The sequence below is a fragment of the Thermobia domestica genome, chromosome 4 (assembly GCF_964235325.1).
Source record: "Thermobia domestica chromosome 4, izTheDome1.hap1.1, whole genome shotgun sequence".
Classification (NCBI taxonomy): domain Eukaryota; kingdom Metazoa; phylum Arthropoda; class Insecta; order Zygentoma; family Lepismatidae; genus Thermobia; species Thermobia domestica.
In genome coordinates this window covers 8,418,287-8,434,141 of record NC_137457.1, presented here as the reverse complement: position 1 = coordinate 8,434,141, position 15,855 = coordinate 8,418,287, and the positions used below count along the sequence as shown (strand labels likewise).

Sequence of the window (15,855 nt, the reverse complement as noted above, 5' to 3'; positions counted from 1 at the left end):
AGTATAAAAAAAAAACTCAATAAAATGTACAGGAGTTCTTCCAGTAATAGTCGTCCTGAAGGCTTGTGGTTAAACGGGTTTTCCAATGGTGACCATGGCCTCTTTGTTAGGAGTCATAGACTACGAACAGAAAGTAATAGTTCGAGTGAATTTTCAACTCCCGATCCTTTCTTGCATACCTATAGCGATTCTTCGTTAGTTACGTCTGGTAGCTATTCTTCATCGCGTGGTGACAGACAAGCAGGAACTAACATGATGCAAAATGTAAACAATGACGATACGACTCGAGCAGCCGTACCGTGTGTAAGTGCACATAGTCCTTTCGTCATGGAACAAAATTCATTGATAAGACAAGAACCAGTTTCTGTTCCGATGGAACCAGGTTTTCATAAGTTTGTAGAAAAAGAAGGAAATAAAAACACAAATCCTTTTATTTCTCTTACCGATAATCAGCCAACAGTATTGGAAAATAGTAGACTTATAAATATTGGAGTACCTTTTTCTACCAATATTGACAAGTTAACAGTAGATATAACTAGTAACAGCTTCACAGACATATGTAGATCCATACCAGTATGTGACGGGAGTAACGACCTATTAATTTTTGAATTTTTGTTATCGGTTTATCGGATTGTCAAGCAAGGCATATATCCGATAGAGGCAATACTCATGGCATCTATTGGGAAAACTCGTGGTGGTTTTCATACTGAATTGTTAAGAGAAATAGGGTTATCACATGATTGGATATACATAGCAAATGTTATTTTTACAAATGTAGTCACACCCATAGGCCAGAGATATATTTATGATAAATATATTTACTGTTTACAACAGACTACAGAAAGTGTGTTGGAATACGTAAACAAAGTGATAGACAGTTTTACGATTTGTTATGGTGGTATGCAGGACGATAAATTGAGAGATATATTGTTGCGGGGTTTGAACCCAGTAGTCAGACATGAGGTTTTTCGATATAATATACCATCATCTTTACCAGTATTTGTGCAGGAATTAAAGAAATACAGCGTTCACCAGCGTCATGTTGACATGTATAATTCGTTGGTAGGTGCCAGGCGTGAAAGGTCGAACTTTACAATTCGAGGGAAGACAACAACACCGAGGTGTTTTGAATGTTTAGGTCCGCATCTGGTAGCTCAGTGTGATCTACGACGTAGATTCGTTAGTGTTAATAGAGCTACGATTAATAATAATGATAGACAGAAATATGCGAGTGGGCAAGGTTCTAGCTTCAAAACTGACAGGACCTCAGTTCGATCTCAATCTTTGAGATTAAACAAGCCAGAAGTTAGTACAGAAAACTATATAAGCCAAAAATATAATGCAAATTGTGTCCTGGCATCGCACTCAAGAAAACTAGTGGCGGCTTTTATAACAGGCTACATTTTAGGTGCGCAGAATTGTGGCGCCATCGATAGTTGTGCTTCCGCTTCGTTAGTAAATAAAGAGAGCTTTTTAAAATGGAATAGATCTTTGAAAAGACCGGTTAAGATTTTCACAGAAAAATTTATTGGTGTTGGTGTAGGAAATACGAAAATCAAGTTAGACAGTGCGGTATTGTTACCAGTGAGATTATATCAGAAAGTATATAGACTCAAATTTTATTTAGTACCTGAACTTAAACCTATATTTTTGATAGGCATAAACGAATTGAAAATGTTAAAGGCGCGAGTAGATATTGAAAACAATCAATTATATCTTGGAATAGAAAAAGTGAATATACCTTTATGGTATGAGTATAAGGAAAACTCGTCTTCGGACAATTTACATGACATTAATAGTGTTTCTCAAAGTGCGGAACAAGTAACATTCAGTGACAGTGTTAACATTTCAAATATATTTTTGAATTCTGAGTTAATGAATATTCAAGATAAATATGTGTGTTTAGGGAAGGAAGATGATGTAAGGGGCACCGTTAAGGTAGGTTCCTCTGAGTGCACCCCTACGAGGGAGATGGAGCCGAATGGACAGCAGATACATATTGCATCCAGAGATCTTCAATCCTCAAATCCCTTTAATAAAGATATTCCTCATCCCTCTAATCTTTATTATGGTCGCGTTGATAGGTCTATGGAGCACAGGGTTGCCACATCAGATAGAGAATCACGAGTGTCTCATATAAAGAAGATGATCTTGCGTACTCATGATGGGATCAGTGGTCCATCACATCTCCACATCAATAGTGATCTAACTTCCTCAGTGGCCCATCCAGCATCCAAACATCAACAGATGAGAGGACAGCATCCTTCATTAGATGAACCGGGAACATCTTCCAGTAGTTGGTTGTTACCTTCTCCAAATGGACATAGTGATCATCAATCAATGGGATGCACAGGTTTATGGGAGAGAAGAGATGCTACATCTGGAGTTACAGTTCAGAGTGACAGCAGTGTTGCCAGTTCTATAGTGAATACAACATTAGTTGAGAATGGTACAAACAATTTTCGGACTTCTTTTATTCATCGAACTTCTTCGAAGGTTGGGGACTTAGACCATACCTTAGGTTCGGTACACAGTGTTGCCAGACTTAATCCTTTTCTTAGTGACAATGAAAATCCACGTTTACATTTGGAACTTAAACAATCCAGATATGTGAATGAACATGAGTTAACATCCGAACATGATGTTCTCCCATCATGTTCAAAGAGTAACAGTGTTGCCATCTTCATGCAAGAAAACACCAGTGATAATGATTCAAGAGAAGAAGATAAAACTTCTTTGTGTAATGAAAATCTGATGGATTTTAATCAACTTTCTGCTACTCGGAAGTGTAGTGTTGCCAACTCTAAATATTTGAAGAATTCTTTATTAGATAATGATGGTGATTTGGAACTTCAACCTCTTATCAAACATGCATCTTTTTCGAACTCAGTATCGTGTATTAACAATAATAATGATCCATTTACTTTAAATCTTCATCATCCGAGATTCCAATTTAGGTCCAATGATAATAGATGTCTCGATCCTACTAATGATAGCAGAACTAGTGGTGGAAATGGAGGAGCGGCTTTCCATGATGGTGCCAGTCCAGTCCAAGGTTCCAGTCAGCTATTTGGAAGTCAGGAAATATGGATGGAGGCTAAGCCAAGCAGTGTTCCCGGTAGTCCAGCCAAGCTGAACTTAGGTACTTCTGCCAGTACAAATGATTCTGAGTGTTCATCCCGAATGTTCCAGATCCTGAAGGACGATGATCGACCACCAGCTATGACAGTGGATCCAATTCTCCTAGAACAAGATCCTAGTTTGGATGAATATATAAAAAAGTTAAGTATAAAGTATCCTAGTGTATTTTGTAATAGAGTAGGAGAAGTTCCTAATTTTCAATATAATATTCAACTTAAAGATTATAAACCAATTAGACATAAGGCATATCCGATGTCCAGGGTTGCACAAAGAGAGTTAGACAAAATATTAGATTCACTATTGGAACAAAATATTATTCAACCTAGTTCAAGTGAGTATGCTTTCCCATGCTTTTTAGTGGGAAATAGGGATGGTTCTAAGAGGCTAGTTGTCAACTATACTGATCTGAATAAAGAACTAATAGTCAATACTCAATATACACCACGTATTGAAGATGTCTTAGCAGAATTATCAGAAGGTGTTGTGCTATCTAGAATAGATATAAAGAAAGCTTATCACACTATAAGATTAGCTCCAGACTCATATAAATATACTGCATTCCTCACGCATAGAGGATTATTTGAGTTTAAGTATGTTCCATTTGGCATTGCCTCTGGATTTTTTCTACTTAGTAAATTGATAACAGATATTTTGTATCCTCTGAAAGATCTAGGAGTAAGTTGGTATGCAGATGATGTAGTAATTGCCAGTTCCGATATTCCTTCACATATGAAAACATTAGATTTAGTCCTGAGTAAACTTGCTCAGAGTGGATTAACGTTGTCAGTAGATAAGTGTTGTTTCTTTCAACGACGAATTTCCTATTTAGGTCAAATAATAGAAAATGGTAAAATGTATTTAGATCCATCTCGATTAGAAGTAATAAGGAAACTACCAAGACCTAAAAATAGGCGCGCTGTAATTGCCTTGTGTAGTTTTGCTCAATATTATAGTAGGTATATACCAGATTTTCAAGAAATTTTAGAGCCTATTAGTCGTCTACGTTCTCCTAAGGTTCCCTTTGAGTGGAAAGAAGAACAAGATGTAGCTCTTAAGAGATTGAAAGAATGTTTTGAAAGTCATGTAATATTGAAATTACCGGATCTAAATAAGCCCTTCGTTATCTCAAGTGATGCCTCATGTCATTCAATTGGAGGAGCTATCTCACAATTAGATGCTGAAAATAGACTAGTTCCTGTAAGTTTTTATTCTAGGAAGCTTAAAAAGTATGATGTAAACAAGCCAATCTTTGTTCTTGAACTCATTGCAGCTTTAGAAACCATGGAACGTTTTCGTACATTTTTACATCAACCCTTTGAGTTGAGAATCGATAATTTGGGTCTAGCTTATGCTCTTAGGAACTTGAAAAGAGTTAAGAGATATGGTAGTTTATTATATAGGCTTTTTGAATTTAACTTTACACTTAAGAGTGTACCTTCGTCCTTAAATGTAACTGCAGATTTCTTATCACGTTTACACAATATAGAAGATTTCGAAGATTTTAATGAAGACCCCTCATTAGATGAAGAGGTCATTAACTTATTTATGGTTAATATATGGAATATGCCTTATGCACAACTTTCTATTAAGGATCATCAAGAAAAGGATCCCGAATTAAGCCCTATAATTGCTAGGTTGAAAAACAGAGAGGAGGTTCAGGGATATAAACTTGTAAAGGATATCCTATGCAAGCGTACTAAAGCTTTGAGGAACCCTTACAAGATTTGTTTGCCCAGGAGTTTATCAAGAAACATCATTGAATTCTACCACTCTTATATTCTTTCAGGGGCGCACTTGGGTTTTTCCAAATGTGCTTCTAAGATCTGTGCAAGATATACGTGGCCAGAAATGATAGCAGAAATTCGAGATTATGTGACTTGTTGTATTGAGTGCCAGAAGTCCAAAAGTAAGAATACTAAACCTATGGGACAGTTGGTATCAACCTATGAGACGTTTCCAAACGGAAGATGGTCCTGCGACGTCATTGGACCACTCGTACAGTCCAGTTCGGGCCGATTTTGTTTAATTGTTGTAGATTCTTTTACAAAAAGAATTTTCTTAGAACCTTTTAGAACTTTATCTAGCCAAGTAATTATAAATAAGCTATATAAGTTGATGTGTCGTCATGGATTTATCCACGCCTTATGCCATGACAATCACTCTGTGTTCGTATCAGAAAGATTCCAGGATTTCTTGTATGCAAACGGTATCAGGGATATTAGAATAGCACCGTACCACAGTGGAAGTAACGCAAGTGAACGTTACATACGAGTGATCAAGGACTCTTTGAAAGCATACTTTGCAACGAAGCAACATCATTGGGACAAAGGCATTCATGAAATTGAATTTTCTCTGAATACATCTGTCCACTCAGAACATAAACACAGTCCGATGGAATTAGTATATACATATCCAGTGTTTGATCCACTAGATGTGAAATGGAATGTTGATTCACTTGATGTTCGACACAGGGATCCAGATATCTGGTTGAATGCCTTACGGAATATGGAACGAGCATGGCTGCGTAGAAAGAAGCTATACGACAAAAACAGAGTAGTGTCATCATATCGAGTGGGAGATAAATTATTAATTAAGTCCCAATTCCAACCTTCCCTTGCAGATAAGGTTACGAAAAGCTTATGTCATCGATGGCTAGGGCCATACACTGTTATTAAGCTGTTAACGAAAAATACAGTCCAGGTACAAAATGATTCGGACGAGCGTGATATTAGGAAATGTCACGTCTCTTTAACAAAGAAATTTAGGGTACCACGATCATAAAGATATGTGTTTACAATCTGTAAATTGTTATAGTGAGATAAATTATTGTAAAAGTGATGGTATTGGTTGATATTTCTATATGAATACATCATAATTTCATAGTTCATTTTTACTTATGTATATAGTCAAATCATTGATATCATTCTTGTATAAATGTTATTTATTTGTATTGTTCCGGAACTCAGTCATTAGGTATTGTAGTATGATTGTTATCATTTGTATGTTTCTATCTTGTAAAAAAATTTAAATTAATGTGTACACATATACTAAAGTACTTTTATTTTCAGGAATAACAAAGACCTTAATGTAAATTGGAAGATGTAAATTCGCTGATTCGACTATTCCATAATTATGTATTTGGCCTTATTATGTGGATGTTATGGAATGAATGAGCTCATCACTCTCATAATTTATCATCTAGTCATTGAGAAATTGGAAATATCTGAAGAAATCTACCATCAAGATAACTATTAATACTCACACATATATAGATTTGAAATAATGGAAAGAATTAAATTTGTCAACTTTTAATAAGACAAATATATATGCTTATATTTAAAGTTATATATGATGATAAAATTCTATATATATATATATATATATATATATATATATATATATATATATATATTACATATTATTCAGCTTATTATTTATTGTAAAATAGGAGATCAATATATATATGTATGTATGTATGTATAGAGCAGATTTTGTATAATTTTGGATATGAAGTTTGGTTATGTATTTAAAATTTATGAATGTATATTGTTGTCATACAGTAGATTATTTTTACTTTACGTAGTTATTTGGGAATTTTCTTTAGTTCTATTCTATTTAAGGTTTGCATTTAATTTTATTTAATTTCCTTTGGTTTTCTTATTTTGGGTTAGTTTATAGTAGTAAATAGTAATTAACAATTATTCGACAACAATATAACTTCATAATAGCATTTAGCTTACAGGTTGTTATACATTAGTGACATTAGACTTAAGAAACTAGATTATTATTATAAAAAAAATATTGCATTTTTTTTAAATGGACGAAGGGATGTGTGTAACGGTTAGAGATCTAAATCTCTATTCCGTAGTTTAAAAAAAAAGGTCTGTCGAGAGTCCGGATAATTTGGTTTAGTTTCCTATCCTGTAGTGCTTTCAGCTACTGTCGAGAGGAAACTTAGTATCGTTCTCCGTATGCTTGGTTGTCAGCGCCAACGGTCATTTTTGGAACTACTCGTTCTACATTTGAATAGCTCCGGGTTGGGCTAAATATAATAGTTCGGAATTGCTAAGGTGCAACATCACCTAATAAGTGAAGTAAAAATCGGCGGAGAAAATGTCTTTACAATGTTTGAAAATTCCAAATATAATTAATCGTGAAGTTATTATCAGAATTGTTATATAGAGCAAATCCTAATATGAAGTTAATATATATATATTTTTTTATCATGAAGTGTGTTTGAGTAAGAAAAAGGATTTGGAAGTAAGTTTCATTACTAGTGACCATTTTGATTGTGATTCAACATGTGATAAACGGTCATTTAAGATGGTGTATTTTGTTATTGAATTTTGGAAGATCTCCTATTATTCAATTTATACAGTAAATTGGTAAGTCTTTAAATATATATATATTTAAGGTTAATATTTTTGTATCTATTTTGAAGTTTGTTGTAATTCAATTTCTATCAGTTGTATCGAAAAGTCACTTGCTTAGATTTTTGTATTCAACTCTATTTGACCATATATAAATCATACAGTAAGAATTACCTTCTTTTCTTATATAATTAATCACTATATAAACCTTAGTTAGCACATTTGTATTTGACATTTTGTACTTTAGATGAGCAATTATTTACTTTTTCGATGTGATATAAATTCACGACATTTTTAAAATAATAATACTAAAAATAATTCTCCCCGATTTAGCTGAGCTAGATTCCTATTCTGAACAATTATCCTGAATTAAAGGACCTGAATCTAATATTCTATTCTGTGCAACTGCATTTTTGTTTGGATTTTTTTATTTTCTAATGTGCGTTACAACATACAACATTGATTTCAATACGTTGCAAGAATATAGCAAATGTCAGGTCCAACGTTAAACAGAGTTTTTGGAAAAAGAAGAATGCTTTGGAATTTCCTCATTTTTATAATTATCTATTTCGAACTATGTAAGTTTGTTATACGCTGTACTATAAAAACATTAAATATTATATGTATTACTTTAGTAAATACATTGTAACCTTCTTTTGGTAGGTCTATCAATAAAGGAACATGATAAAAACTCAGCTGCAAGTAGGTACCAAATACGTTTAAAATTCATTTCATAACCGTTCAATAGTTATAACATTACGTGATAATAAAGAGCAAGAGAAATAGTTTTCAGTGTGACGAAATAAATTGTGGGAACTCCACCTTCTTCCTTTAAATCGAAATTACCAAAAAGTTTTAACACAGTTTTGTTTACATTATAATGAAATTATGCATCCAATGATGAATTTATACCTCCAATTACACCTTTCTAACTTAAGGCGATCGTGATAAAGTAAATTTCTTTCATAATTTTAATCCAACACCCTCCCTATTATATGTATTTTAATCAGTGTAGCATAATAAACATTCAGTATATTGTAGGAGGTAAATATATTGATTTATTTCAAATTAGTTATCAGTTTTCCGTAATACTATCATAAACAAGAACTCCTTAATTTTATATCATATATTGTACCCGTAATTTGATGCTATAGTATTTTTAAAGACACTCATAACGCTGATAAGGAGCAGAGCACAGTATGAGGGGTTACTCAATATAATTTAGTCATGAGAGAATTGGTTTCCACCAGAATGTATATCTCATATATATTGTTTCGAATGAAAGACACTAGCAACATTTTTTTCTGTATGCAGTCAGAGGGAAGTGTCTTTTAAACATAAGAGTAACTGATACAGACCAACCTATTAACAAAGAAAATAAAATATGAGAAATATTTATTAGCAGAGTTATAGGAGAGAATACATGATCAAAGGCTATTCGTAAATTTATAGCATCAGTGTAATTTTCTAATTATATATGATAAATTCAAAGTAGTCAGTTTATCAAGTGACAATGCAATATTATACCAAGAACAAATTTCTAGGCATATGTATCCAGTGCACTGTCTAAAAACTGTTTAAAAGCCAGTGTAGAACTGTGTAAAATCATTCTGGTGTCCCAAGACAACACAAAGTTTATTAGTGCAATAACAAAGTGCGAAGAAATAAAATGTTCTCTCACCAAATGTGCACCCAAACTTTTTTGTTCCCTGAATAACTGACAGTAATATTCTGGACTTCGGAACTTTGAAATTATTTACAGATTTACGAAAATCTTATGAATCGATGTAGGAAGTAATTTGCACTAAAAATGAATAACATTAAAATATAACTCTTGTGGAAAACGTTGGGCGGTTGTACGCTTTTCTATCATCTTCTATAATTCATATACCATAAAAGAGTACAACAACAATTATTGATTAGTAACCAAATAAAAAAAAATTACCAAGTGAGTATCAAAGCAACTGAAAATGTATTGAATCTCTAGAAAAACAAACCAACTAAAACGCATTAGTATCGATTTTAATACATCGAATTCCTTTAATTGTGCGGATAGATAATAAGCTTGCTTATTACGCATGTTGGTGAGAATTTGGAGGTCAGAAAGCGTGTTTATCTTATTTAGAGCAGATATTTCTTCATTTGCTGAGATACTACTTTGTTTTGAAGGTATTATTACATTCCAAAGAGAAGCTGAGTATTTCAAAGAGTGAACTGTGAGTTCTGCTCAAAAATATCGTTACTTTTTTATGAATTCTTATGCTATTACTTAAAACGCGTTATTTATAAACTGACCTGCTTTGTTGCAAAATTCATAATATTAAGGGATTTAAAAAATTCAGGCTTGCAATTATATGTGCCAAACTTGTTTGTGCCACTTATATGTGTTAATATAAAGGTGTGTCAAATTTGTTTAAAATTGCTCATTACTTTTATGAATACTTTTTGGAAAGAAACTAGATCGTTTTGTTACATACGTATAAGTTATATACTAAGAATGCGTTTTCTGTCTATGGTGTTTTATACATTTATGCTAAATTGTATTTGAATATTCTTCCATGGTTTTGCTTTCAAAATTATTATTTCATTTTATAATCTTTTGATCATGGTAAATCTCAGGGAGAAATCGCTTTCACGTTTTCATCAAAGCAATGTTACTCTTTTCAGAATACACAATTGAACATATTATTATATTTCGGTTTACGAATTTTTTGGTAAATATTCAGATTATATTTAGGAGTTTCTGCAAACAATATGTTCTAAAGAAATAATACGTACCATTCTCGTCCTTGTTAGCTGCATTAGTATGATTGTTGATGTCTGGAAATATAGATAATTATTATTAAATGACTGGATTAGTAAATGAAGTAAGAAAATAGGGATTCACAATTCCTGTCAATGGTACTTTAATAACAACTTCAAATAAGAATAAACACTTCCTTCACATATAAGTTTTCTTCATAGTAAGTAATTTTCGAGAATAAGAACTAACGATTTTCGACTGTATATATATTTGTAATGTTTAGCTTTGTACAGTTTATCATATAGCGTTTTGCATCTATTACAGAAATATGGAAAACGTAATTATGGTTTTTGTTATTACAATGTCTTAATTATGCAGACTAACTCAGTAATACTTAAATTTATAATTGAAGGATAGGATTGATATAACAGTTCTATGTAAAAAAAAGTCAATTCCATTCGAAATTTTTATAACAGAGTTTTGACTATTTAGGAACAAAATGTTTAGTTGCAACCTATATATTATACAAACACTGTACTGAAAGCCTATTTCAATATAATCTTGCTTACTTTTTACACTGTGAATATAATAGAAATACTATAATTTTCTACATGTTATTTGTGGTCATATATTGTGCAATCCTCTTAATTAGTCATGTTAGATACAAGCTACATAATTTAATGAATAAGTTTTTCGTTGGTAATACGTATTTATGTTTCAGAACTAAATGTATTTTGTAATGAAGTTGGTAAGAAAAGAAAAGAGTCAGGAAAGGGGAACATAATATACAAAACAACAATTTTCATGAGGTGTTCATTAAACGAATTCTCTTAGGACTTGTAACAACGCAGATAGAAAAGAAATACAAAAGTATCTGCAAAATTCTCAGGAATATGTTGACAAAGATCTATTAACCAAATCACTTAATACTGTTAGATTATTGCGAATCGATTAATTGATATTTTGCTTTTCAGTATCATGACAACTTTCACAACGCGCATAGTTAAAATACATATTTAAATGTGTGCCTGATACCCCTATATAACATTAGTAAGTCATTAAAATTCATTGCTTTAAATGAGTTAACAGTTTTAGATACTTAGTTACACTTGCACATGGTGGAAAGACTACAAGGTAGATGCAATGCAGTGCTAAATTCTTGTCACTCTGGCGCATGACGTCATTTTGGTCGCAGACGCGGCAATGAAAGTCAGATGAACTTTTAACAAGCGCTTGCTCGCTGGTATCTTACACGCAAACTTCTCTTCTATTTATAGTGATCTTCAACGAAGTAAAAATTTAGTACAAACCATAATTATATAAACGTTATATAAACGTAATGTAATCAATGCTTAATCTAAGTGAATTAAAAGGAAGATATTTACAATAGCAAAAAAAAAAAGAGTAATATCAGTTCATATTAAAATATTTTAAAGCTTGAACAAACTAATATTGCTCACTACATTTTTCTCTTTTTTTTTCTTTCCTTTTTTTAACATATGAAGTAATACACTTGAGTATGCATAGGTCTGAATAGTCTAAAATGCAATGTGTCGTTAATGCATTTCATTTTTATATATTTATGTATGTTCAAGCATATTTTCTTATCACATTGATCGGTTTTGATTTACTATTATTATTATTATTATTAATAATATTATTATTATTATTATTAGTATTATGTTTAGAAGAGAATTCTTTACTAATGACCCCATATAAATTTTGAGAATATCTCAAGGGAAAATTCATGGTTTTCGTAAACAGAAATGCATGTACGCATATTTTCGTTATACTTGGAAATTTTTTTTAGGTGTTGCTCCCATGTGAGTTTCGTCAGAATCTCAGGGGAGGTTAAAAACTTTATTGAGCAGAGAAGCACGTATTTAATATTTTAAACATAGTTTTTATTTTTGATTTATAAAAAAATCATCTTATTTGAAGTCGCTGATCGTTTATTTATAGAATTTTTATTTAAACAAAGGTTTGGTGAAACTGGCAGTTCTCTGAGTATTAGTGTCAAAATTTACTCCATAACAAACTGTATTTATTAAACATTTGTACGAAATAAGACGTTTCATACACTATTGTGTTCTGAAAATATATAGAAATAAATATGTATATACAAAGCACATCAAACACAGAAATTGAAACTTTAGTATTTCAAGCAAGAAACAAAGTACTAGGCGTAAGTGAAGACGATGTAGGGGTGTTACGGCTAGACTATTAAACACATAAACCATAAAATTACATAATTTTGTTAATTTTCCTGATAGTTTTCTCTTTTGTGTCCCGTGGACTAAAGAATACAAAAGATAAATGCAAGTGAATAATTATGTGGAATTTAATGGAATGAGAATGCGGGAGTACCCCGAGAATCTTACGGACACGATGTTGTCCACCACAAACTCACTTGACCGAGAAGCGGACCAGTACCCCTTGCATCAGAGGTGAGCCTTCTGCAACTGAGCCACCGTGGTTCCTTGAATGGTCGAGAATCTACCATATTTTTAAATTTACAGCGGTCATTCTTAATTTTGTAATTCTGGAGGGGTCTACTAAATATGTATATGTAATTATCCACAGTTATGATTAAAATGAACAAAAATTTCAAAACCTAAGTGTAAAAATTTCCCGACAATGTCGCCCTGACATGGTAGGTGGATACTTTATTCTTTTGATCTAATACATTGTTATATATCTTTGTAATCGTTAATCGTTATTACGAACCATCGATTCGTAAGTTAATTTGAAGGGCAAGTCCCGTTTTAGCACCGGGGCTACAGGAAATGCAGACCTGCAGAATGAAATGGGACCGAAACTACTTTAACGCGTTCAATCCTCTCCATTTGCGTAACTCAAGGGAGGTAAGCCTCCTAGATCATCGTGCCTTCCTTCTCGAGTTACATGTCTGCCTCTGTGGGGAAAATTTTCTCTCAATATCTTATGTAGAAAGAAGTGATGATAGAAATGATAACATCTGTTGGTTCCCCTCCCTCATGATTTCGAATCAGGATCTTGCGTCAAAGTTCGTCTTTTAAAATCGTACTATTGGATTTTTGTATGCAGAATCAACACAAGCTTCTGTAGCTCTATAAACTATTAATACTAAAATGAAACTAAATAATGAGATCGCATTTTATATTTTTAATTAACATTGCATTTATTTATTACCTTTATGTAAAACTTACCATATTTTAGGTTTATTTTGTCCTGTCGCCTGCAAGCTAAAATTCATTTCTGGAGACATTCCCCGTCTTTTTGAGGAAATCTGAATATTTTATATTAGTTCCCTTAGTTTCATGTAATAACTACTACAGCCGTACACTGCACAGTTAGGAATTCTCGATATCATTTAAAAGAACTAAGGAACAAAGAATTTCCACTTGTCACTTAAAGACATGCGCATGCAACCACCTTGTAGTCTTTCCAACATGCACTTGAAGAAACGAAGCTCAAGTTTTCACAGATGACAGGAAAAAAATACATCTGCATAAAGCATGGAAGCTTTATCACTGTGCTACAAGTTTCAAATGTTAAACCAATAATAACATTATAACCAACTGAAACTGTGGTGTATACTCAGTGCAAATTCTATTATTACCATGAATCTTCTTCCCACTGTGCATTAGGGTAGAGCGAAAATATGAAAGAGAAAATTTTAATTTGGTAGACCCATAAAAAGTTTACTACTTGTCAGCGAAACACTTCTGTAAATTTTATGAAATTTCGTGAATAATTTTAGGGTGCTAACAATCACTGAACTTTTGTCATTTAACCCTTTTAAATTATATCGTTTCAAATGGAACGATGGCCCAGTATGTTCATTGTTGGCTTAAAAATGAAGCAACAAAGCTTTTTCTTAGTTTTTTTGTCTTTTTTCAAACATAGAGGCATTTTAGAACTCGTTTCGTATAGTCTTTTGCATTTCTGCGTCGAGACATTAGGGTGATGACATCATAAATTTAAAAAAACGTTAGGCTTATTTTCATTATTTTTTGACGGGCTTATTTTTGCACCTAGAAGGTCGAAACATTGCACCCATAAATTCTATTGGCATTATTATTTTTTCAATTTCTTTTCAGATCTCTGCGTTAAAGCAGAGAGGTCCAGAGGGGCAAAAAGGTGAGAAAAAGATTTTTTATTTTTTAAAAATACTTTTTTCCGATTTTTCCGCCTCAGGTACATAATGGAGACATAAAACCGTTTGAAAGGCCATTCTATTATGAGGAGAATGAGATTTGAACCATGATCCTAGCAAAAATAAAGATATCTCAGGAAATTCTTATCTGGGATCCTGTTTTATGCACGCATCTGAAATATTCTGAAGATATTCTTAGCACATTGTTAAATATTTCTTGTCTTTTATATTTCTAATGTTTCCTTTGTTAATTCTATTTTAATTTTGAATAAAACGTCTAATTATTTAATTTCCAAAGTTTTAAAGTATATGTCATTTTTTCTAAAAATGGTTTAGCGTTAGTTTGTAAAATAATAAATCTACCGTTTTATTGTTCAAAGAAAATATTGTTATTTATTTTTTATTCTATTTTTAAATATTTACATTTTTATGAACTACTTCTGCTAAAATGAATTTTTGTCCGTTATTTATGTATACTTGTGTTTGAGATTATTAGTTTGAAAGTGATTGTTTAAATCTTTCCTCGTAACCTATATTGATTTTCGAAAACAGAAACTACGTTCTCTAAACTTTAGTCACAACTAATAGTCCAATGTCATGGATGATTACAAAATGGCCCTTTAGATTCCCGAATATCATTTACTATGACTTCTTTCACGATATTATAGAAACGACTTTGTTGAATGTAAGACAAGACAATTTTCTTGACTTTAATTTTAAAATAATAGTTATTAAATATTCTTAGTTTTTGTTCAGTGTTAACTTTTTGAATCAACGTTTCACATACCTTGACCCTTGTGTTTTCCTTTCTCACTCCCTTTCCACTTTTCATGTCCTTCTCCACCACCTCCTGTATTAAAATTATACAGAAAATGCTTCATTAAACCCATAAAAAAAGCCATTTAATAAAAATGTTAGTTTGATTAAATATGAGAAGTGTAAATAACATGTTATTCATGCTTCATATTACGTTTAGATCACAAGAATATCATGCAGAATTACTAAAGTTGAAAAAAAGCAAGGTAAGTTGTAAGGTACGTATAGAATATCAGGACCTTGGAATGAAAGATCAAACTCGAAACATTTTTTCTTTTATTTTTCTCCTAGTATCAGGCAGATCTGGATAATAACACATAAATAATCCTTTTGTCCTGTTTCATTTTTAGTAATTCCCACAGTCTCTAGATAAACAAAGATACGCCCTTGGTATCTTAGAGAGTTTGCAAATATTTCAGTTTGATTTCCCAACACCCTGATTTCAGGATTTGCTCTTTATCTTCCAAGGTTCTGATATAGAAAAGTTTACAATGTCCTTTTTTTAACTTTGCATTATTTACTTACAATATCTGTATATGTTAAACTCCGAAAAGAGAACTAGTCAAGATTTTGAAAATGAACTAATTGAAAAATGAGCAAGAATGAGTGTTATCATTTTCTACACTGAGATAATTTAAATAGAGATA

At 32.1% G+C, this 15,855-nt stretch overlaps 1 protein-coding gene across 1 annotated transcript in view; it reads right to left on the bottom strand.

The window, feature by feature from the left end:
* LOC145683623 (uncharacterized) overlaps positions 1–15,855 on the bottom strand; it is a gene marked incomplete at its 3' end in the record, with an annotated part of 551,164 nt that overhangs the window by 182,264 nt on the left and 353,045 nt on the right. The window contains 2 exon segments of the mRNA XM_081754960.1: positions 10,290–10,331; positions 15,180–15,242. Coding sequence (XP_081611086.1) covers positions 10,290–10,331; positions 15,180–15,242 — 105 coding nt within the window.